The 8,932-nt window shown below is 36.2% G+C and overlaps 1 protein-coding gene across 1 annotated transcript; it reads left to right on the forward strand.

Moving 5' to 3' along the window:
• Window positions 1-6,134: 6,134 nt before the first annotated feature.
• Window positions 6,135-7,910, forward strand: LOC131154076 (heavy metal-associated isoprenylated plant protein 36). The gene is made up of 3 exons (XM_058106580.1): window positions 6,135-6,353; window positions 6,446-6,521; window positions 6,715-7,910. Exons 1-3 carry the CDS (start codon window positions 6,303-6,305, stop codon window positions 7,734-7,736), a joined length of 1,149 nt encoding a protein of 382 aa, XP_057962563.1. The 5' UTR covers window positions 6,135-6,302; the 3' UTR covers window positions 7,737-7,910.
• The last annotated feature ends 1,022 nt before the right edge of the window (window positions 7,911-8,932 follow it).

The following is an 8,932-nucleotide window of genomic DNA, read 5'->3' on the forward strand; positions in this document are numbered from 1 at the left end:
AATGAGAAATTAGCTTACCCCAAGAGATACATCTACGCCGCTCCTACCACTGATCCACTGCAGTAGAAATGACGACTGTGGATAATGGAGCTCAACGGTATCTTCTGATTCTCGATCGAGCGAGAATCCACCACATAATTGAGGAGAGAGGGAGAGAGAATGAGGAGTGAGAGAGACGAGAGACTGCTGGGGGGGGGGAACCTCTGCGCAGGATGCTTCTCTACATCCTCTTTTTTTTTTTTTTTTGTTCTTTTGAAACCCTTCTGAAGCAAAAGGGGAAGATATATATATATATAATTATTATTATTTAATTAATATTAATAATATATATTATTAATAAAAATAAAAATAAATTTTAATTATTATTTTTTCCCTTTTCCTTTAAATATAATTAATTAATTAATTTTTTTATTTTTATTTTTTGGGAATCACTCTACTAATCTTATATAGTCCTTTTTGGGGTTATTACACACACATCCGAAGTAGAGAAGAACAACAGCCTACGGCGGAGAAGACGACTTGCACTGGCTGCAGACGTGGGCAAGAGGAGTTGTGAGGCGTTTCTGTCAGTGGAGAAAATAGAAAGTGGAGAGGGCTGCTTGTTGTGTTGTACTCAAAATTCTTAGGTGGGGAGAAGGAAGATGAAGAGGCTGCCTTAGGCATGAGGCTTGGGCTGCTGCACGTAAGCTGATTTTTTATTTTTACTTTTTTGGAGTTCCAGAACACAACTACACTGGGAAGCCAACAATAAAGTAATAAAAGTGGAACAACATTCAAGTCTTGGGCCCCACAAGGAGGGAAACCTAACAAATCTCCCCCTCCCGACTTATGGGGACGACTCCACCAATCCGACCTAAACTCGACACTTCACATGCTTGTCTCTAGACAATACTTTTGTCATCATATCTGAACCATTATCATCGGTGTGAATTTTGTCAAGCTGCAATAATTTCTTATCCAACACATCCCGAATCCAATGATATCTAACATCAATATGTTTTGACTTTAAATAGAAGATAGAATTCTTGTTCAAATGAATTGCACTTTGGCTATCACAATAAAGAACATACCTTTCTTGTTCCATGCCCAACTCTTTCAAGAATCTCTTCAACCAAAGCAATTTTTTGCAAGCTTCCGTAATGGCAATAAACTTGGCTTCCTTAGTAGATAGAGCAACATATTTCAATAATTTAGATTGTCATGCCATAACTCCCCCTGCAAAAGTCATCAAATAACCAGAAGTGGATTTTCTATAATCAACATCACTGGCTATGTCGACATCCGTGAATCCATGGAGCGTAGATTTACCATTTTCAAATCACAAACACACCTTTGAAGTGCTTCTAAGGTATCAAAGAATCCATTTTACCGCTAACCAATGCTCCTTTCCCGAATTAGAGAGAAATCGATTAACTCCAACGGTGTGAGCTAAATCCAATCTTGTGCAAACCATTGCATACATTAATGAACCAATGGCCGAAGCATAAGGAATTTTCTTCATCTTTTCCTTGTCTTTCTCACTTGTAGGACTTTGTTTTGTATTAAGCTTGAAGTGACTGGCAAGTGGGCAACCAACGGGTTTTGCTTTATCCATATTGAACCTCTCAAGCACTTTTTCAATGCACCTTTCTTGAGATAACCAAATTTACCTTTTTTCACAATCATGAACAATTCTCATGCCAAGAATTTTCTTTTCTGATCCCAAGTCTTTCATAGCAAAAGACTTGCTTAATTCCAACTTTAACTTGTCAATCTTGGAGGAGTCTTGTCCTACAACAAGCATATCATCAACATAGAGTAAGAGAATAATATAAGTACCATCTGGAAATTTTTTCATAAACACACAATCATCCGAAGAGGTTTTTGAGTAACCATGATCAATCATGAAAGAATCAAATTTCTTGTACCATCTCCGTGGTGCTTGCTTCAACCCATACAAACTTTTCTTTAATTTGCACACTAAATTCTCTTTCTCTTTTTGTTTGAAGCCTTCCAGTTGTTCCATGTAAATTTTATTTCCAAGTCTCCATGTAAGAAAGCAGTTTTCACATCTAATTGCTCAACTTCTAAATTCAAGTACGCTGCCATGCCAAGAACAACACGAATAGATGACATTTTTACAACCGGTGAGAATATTTCATCAAAGTCAATTCCTTTTTTCTGACCAAAGCCTTTTACCACAAGCCTAGTCTTGTACCAAAGATTCTTTCCATCAATTTTCAACCTAAACACCCATTTGTTTTTCAAAGCTTTAACCAAATCATAAGTGTGATTGTCAACTATAGACTTCATTTCCTCTTATATAGCCTCCATCCATTCAACTTTATTTTCATGGTTCATGGCTTCTTGATAGCTTTCGGGCTCCCCTTGATCTCTTAGAGTAACATAGTCACTTGATGGATATTTAGTTGAAGATCTTGGCTCTCTTGAAGACCTTCTCAATGGAGCTTGCTCTTGAACTTGTTGCTCCCCCTTATTTTCATCTTCAACATCACTAGGAATTTCATCATTTCCAACATCTTCAAAAGGTGGAATAACATCTTCCATATTTTCATCATGTGCCAAAGGTGGAGAAGGTGACTCTAAGTCATCAAAATCATTCCCATTCGATTGTGGTTGCTCAACCGTGCCAAAATCTTCAATTGTTTGATCTTCAAAAAATATAACATCCCAACTTCTAACAATTTTCTTGTCAACCGAATCTCACAATCTATATCCAAATTCATCATGCCCATAGCCAAGAAAAATACATTGCATTGTCTTGTCATCAAGTTTGGATCTTTCATCTTTTGGAATGTGAACAAATGCACGACAACCAAACACTTTCAAGTGATCATAAGTGACATCCTTACCTCTCCAAATTTTTTCGAGAACTTCACCAAGTAAAGGAGTTGAAGGAGACAAATTAATCAAGTCCACTGCCGTCCTCATTGCTTCACCCCAAAATGATTTTGGCAACTTCGCATAAGAGAGCATACATCTCATTCTCTCTAGTATGGTGCGATTCATCCTTTTGGCAATTCCATTTTGTTAAGGGGTTTTCTTGACAATCTTTTGATGTCTAATGTCTTGGCTATAACAATATGCATCAAATGGGCCAATGTACTCTCCACCATTATCCGAGCGCACACATTTCACCTTCTTTTCGATCTCTATTTCAACTTTAACCTGAAAATGCTTAAACACGTCTAAAACTTAATCTTTAGTTTTCAAAGTGTAAGCCCAAACTTTTTTTGAACAATCATCAATAAAAGTAACAAAATAAAGTGCACCACCATGAGATTTAACTTTCAACGGATCACATACATCGGAATGTATCAAATCTAGAACATTAGATTTTTTAGTAATAAACATTGTATGAAAAGGAGTTCTATATTACTTACTGGTCAAACAATGAACACAAGCTTTAAGAGGAGTACCTTTCATCCCAGGTAGGAGCTTCATTTTTAGCAAAAACTGCATTCTTTTTTCACTCATGTGTCCAAGCCGCAGTTTCAATAGAAACATGATGAAAAACACTATCATCAATCCATTGTCAGATAATACCAACGGTTTTCCTATTAAGTCTATTCCACTCATCATTACTCATGTCTTTAGGCTTTCGACTATCACCCTCAATAAGTCCATCCAAATCTTTGCAAAATAAAAGGTCTTACATTTTTGTTTTTCAAGTTACCCAATTGCTTCCATTGAAACTAATCATACTGCCAACATTATCATCCATGATTTACACAATCCTAATGAGTCCAAAAATAACGCGGCTCTGATACCACTTGTTGGGAAAAATATTATATATGAACTAATTCTCACAAGTAAATCAATGGAGTAATGCAAATAATAAATAAAAATGGGATACACAAAATTAAACGCAGTTCCCTCAAATGTTAAGGTACGTCCACGAGTGTCACAAGCTAAGCTTGTTTAGGGCATTATGCTTAACTAGCGCCGCACGGCCCTTCACAAGGGTGTGAAAATAGTCGGAACGTGACAACGGGGCACAACAGTCCAAATCTACTATCACCAAAATGTTGTACAAAGTGGATACAAAAGACATAAACCTTACAAATACACAAGAGTGTATAAATAAATATAGTAAGATGTGTTGGGAATAAAGAACAAATTCCCGAAACCTGTAAGAAACAAAATAGAGAAAAATAACGCCAAAGAAAAATCAATCACACGCACAAGACAATATTTACGTGGTTCGGCAATTTTGCCTACATCCACAGAGTTGTAGGGATTTTAATATTATCAGGAAGAAAACACAGAGAGTGCAGCGACACAATGCTCTCCCTCTCGCTATCTCGCAGGTACCACCACTCAAACCCTAATCACCCGAAAGCAATCCTTTTTATATGTTGTGCCTAGGGTTCCGTTCCGGCCCAAGCCTTCGTTCCATGAACTAAGTCTTAGGATAGAAATCTCTAATTAAATAGAGGTCAGGTCGTCATCCAAATTAAAAACACAACTAGGCTCCACAAAAGCCCAACAAGATGGAAATGTCTCACCAAATATTCTAAACAAAACTCCAAAAGACCAACCAAAAGACCATAATAAAAGAAATCTCAATATGCTATAAATAACACACACACATAGTCAGAGTAGAGAAGAACAACAGCTTACAGTGGAGAAGACAACCCGCACTGGCTACAAACATGTGCGAGAGGAGCTATAAGGTGTTTATGTCAGTGGAGAAAACAGAGAGTGGAGAGGGCTACTTGCTGTGCTGTACTCAAAATGCTTAGGCGGCGAAAAGGAAGATGAAGAGTTTGCCTCATGCGTGAGGCTTGAGCTACTGCACGAGGGCTAATTTTTTTTTTTTTTTTTTGGGAGTTCCAGAACACAGCTACACTAGGAAGCTAACAGTAAAGTAATAAAAGTGGAACAACATTCAAGTCTTGAGCTTGTGGGGAAACCCAACAATTATAACATGAGGATTTTGTAACTTACAAAAGGAAATATCTTCTCATAGTAAAGCAAATAACAATTTAAGAATCTTATTAAGCAATAATAAGGATTGTACAATTAATAATTATTTCAAATTTCACTATGAAAATGTTTATTCATAACTTATTTTATGTTAGATGGAATAACATAATCTTTAAAATATAGTAAAGATTTCTTAATGTCCACCCCAGTTCTATGTGTATTCGAGATACCATTGGGATTTGAAGCCTAATAATGTTTTATTATATTTCTACACATTTTTTATTTTAATTTAGCATCTTTTTCCATTTAATAAGAGGGAGTGCACGACAAAAAGACGAAAGCAATGAAAAGCTTAGGAGGCCGTTTATTACCACCTTTAGAAATTATAAAAATGGAAACTGAAAATTAGAAAAAAAAAATTGAAAATCAATAACATGTTTGATTAATATTTCTTTTGTCTTTGCATTGAATCAATAAAAATTAAAAATAAAACTAAAATAATAAATGCAAAAAATAATACAAAAAAAATACTATAGTAAATATAAAAATATATTATAGTTATTTTACTTAATTATTATATTTCAAAATTCAATTTACAAGTGTAATCTTATTATACACAATACTAAAAAGTAGTAAGAGGATTGTAAATGCTTTTATTATTTTTATTTTTAAAAAATTTATGAATATTTTTATGATAATTATATCTTAAATTCATACGATCATTTTAATTTTTGTTTTAATTAAAAATATGCATAAAATATATAATTTAATCTAAAATTTTAATTATATACATTAAAATAATGTTCTATAAATAGATAATTAAAATAGCTAAAAATCATAAATTTTAATTTTTAAATTTTCTATTCGCTAACTAAAAGTTAACATGAGAAACAAAAAATTAGCAAATATATTCTTATAATTCATTTATTCACTCCATATATAAAAAATGAAAACGAAAAAATAGCAACAATATTAAACAAACCCTACATATTGTTGCCAATAAAACATTCAATCTGAAAAGAATAAATAAATAAATAAATAATCTATGTGATCGTTTATCAACTTTGAGAAAATCAGCATGCCAAGTGCCAATTGTAAAGAACCATAATCATGTACACTAATATCAATATATAAAATATTTATAAAAAAATTTAGATACACATCAGCAAGTGCCATTACAATGATGCCAACCCTAAATGCACCAACCTCCTTGGCCCTACCCTGTCTACCATAAACCTCCTCCCTCCCCTTCACCATTCTTAAGCCTTGGGACTCACCCTAACCCTTTTCCCCCTTTTCCCTCCCCCTCCCCCTCCCCCTCCCCCTCCACTGCAGCGCCCAACACCCCACCCAACCCTCTCTCTCTCTCTCTCATGGCGGCAACAGAAGTAGAAGAAGCTTCAGGGCCAGCGCTCAAATACAAGGTAAGTCAGCCATGATCTGCAAACACCTGTCTCCTCTTTTTCTGCAACATGTAAATTATTGTCATTGCGAACTCATATCCTCTGTTTCTCAGACATGGGTTTTGAGAGTATCCATCCACTGCGAAGGTTGCAAGAAGAAAGTCAAGAAAATCCTACACAACATCGACGGTAACTGTGATCAATTAGCCTCAAAAGCCCCATTTTTTTTATTTTAATATCTCTGTTAATTAATTATATCCATTTCTGTTTCAGCTCTGCTCTGCAATTCCTCTTTATTCCTTCATCTGGGTCTTCTTCATTTCCCCCTAATTCGCGCCTTTCTTCTCATAAAAAATTCTTCGATTTTCTCTTCCAATTGCAGGCGTTTATACCACAGACATCGATCTAAAGCAGCAAAAGGTGACGGTCAATGGAAATGTAGACGCGCAGATCTTGATCAAGAAACTGAACAAGAATGGTAAACATGCAGAGCTATGGCCAGAGAAAGCTCAGCAGAAGGAGAACAAATCTGGTAAAGGGAAAAACAAAGGGAAGCAAAATGACCCAGCAGATAACAGCGAAGGAAGTGACCACGGTGATAAGGAACAAGAAGAAGTACCCAAAGCTGAAGCTCCCTCAAGCTCTGCCAAAAATAGTACTGAAGCTGCTCCTATGCCTAAAAATAGCGAAGGTGCTGCTCCTGCAAAAACCAACGAAGGTAACGCTCCGGCTAAAAATAGCGAACAAGGCGGCGGCAGCGGCCCCGCCGCCGGAGGTGCTAAAAGTAGTGACGGCGGAGCAGCCTCTAAAAACGGTGGCAGCGGACAGAGCAAGGGGTCAAAAACAGAAGGGAAGAAGCCGGATGCTCCACCGGTCGAGAACCACTCTCCGGCCCCGGCCCCGGCCCTGGCGACGGACAAAAAGTGTGCTGAAAGCGAACGCGGCGATGACAGTCACAAAAGCAACGATGGCAGTGGTGGTGGTAAAAAGAATAAAAAGAAAGGGCAAAATGGGAATGCTGGAAATAACAGTGAGAGTGCACCGCCCGGTGGTGCACCTGTAGGCACTGGATCTCCCGGTCACCCTCCTAGTCAAGCCACGGTCACGGTCCCGCCTAATCACAGCCCTCCACATCACCCCGTATATCAATACCCACCACCGTACCATGCAACTCCGGTGTCCGTAGTCAGCTACAATACATCACATTCTACTGGAAACTACAGCGCATCGTATTACGCTTCGCAACCCACAAATTCGTATTCGTATTCGTATTCGCATTCTTATACGCATCCTGGGATGGAAACGGAACCTCCTCCGTCAGATTTTGATTCGTACCCACCGCAGCCGTCCAATTCGTTCGAGCTGTTTAGCGACGAAAATCCAAATGCGTGCTCCATCATGTAATGGTTTTTGTGGGTAATGGGTATACAATGCTTATACTACTGGTATGAGTGAATGAATAGTCACGTGCATGTTGTGGAATGTATGTATGTAGAGGTGTAAGTATAAGTGAATGAATGACCGGTCACATGCATGTTGGAAATTTTAATTAATGCCTAAGTTGTTTTTTGTAACCAATGTTTAGTGTGTGTTAGTAGCTTGTGCCCCTTTGGTTTCTTTTGTTCTAGTCCTCTCATTTGGAAAAAATGACCCTTTTGGTTTCTCTTTCTACCCTTTTAATATGATGACCCTCTCTCTTATTGGCTTCGGTCACACACATGGTCCTCAACTATTAGTACGTTGGGAGAATTAGTTTTACGCATCAACTTTTTTTTTTTTTATAACGTCCCTTATCCAAACTTACGAATCATCGACTCTAATACCACTTATTAGCACCAGAGGAGCCTATAGGTAAGTTTGATACATATGGATGAACACCAACTTGACCCAAAAGTTTAACTCTATTAGGTCTTGAATCCAACCATATATATAAGTACCCATCATCCATTCAATTTTTTCAATGTGAGACAAACTCACAAGTGAAATTCTCAACATCTCTCTCTCTCTCTCTCACACACACACATACACACACATTTAGGCTGACAAGATAATTCGGCATAAACTTACATGTAAACGCATTTTGATTTATAATATGAGAGAATTAATGAGTATTAGGCAAAGTGTCTTAGAAAAAAGGAAATATATCATCTTGGAAAAAGAAATGTGAGCCTTCATGTATTAGTTAATTAAGTCATTTATACATGAAATTTCATAGATTAATGAAATTTAAATATTAGTTTCTTAAATGTACTTTGACTTGTATCTGTTTATTTTATATATATATATATATATATATATATATATATTTATTAACTTTTTCTATTGTATAAGGTCATGTGCGCCTATAAATAGATCATTTAATATTGAGACTTCGCATTATTTTTATTTCAATTTTATCTTTCACAAAGTATTATTATGAATTTTGAAGTCTTTTATCATGTATAGAATTAATGAGGTCCATTGAAAAAATTTAACTATCAGTGACCAACCAATTAAAATCATCACAATAGTCAAGGTCCATCAATAATAAATATTATTGACCCTTTTCTATCCATAAAAAACTATTACTAATTATTTGTCATTAATAATTATTAGTCATA

This window comes from Malania oleifera, chromosome 4, assembly GCF_029873635.1.
Source record: "Malania oleifera isolate guangnan ecotype guangnan chromosome 4, ASM2987363v1, whole genome shotgun sequence".
Lineage (NCBI taxonomy): Eukaryota > Viridiplantae > Streptophyta > Magnoliopsida > Santalales > Ximeniaceae > Malania > Malania oleifera.

Bases quoted from the DNA above. Each gene is read 5' to 3' on its own strand.
- LOC131154076 (XM_058106580.1), top strand. From the start codon at position 6,303: ATGGCGGCAACAGAAGTAGAAGAAGCTTCAGGGCCAGCGCTCAAATAC. The intron at 6,354-6,445 runs GTAAGTCAGCCA...TCTGTTTCTCAG, and splicing joins GGCCAGCGCTCAAATACAAG to ACATGGGTTTTGAGAGTATC. The intron at 6,522-6,714 runs GTAACTGTGATC...TTCCAATTGCAG, and splicing joins AATCCTACACAACATCGACG to GCGTTTATACCACAGACATC.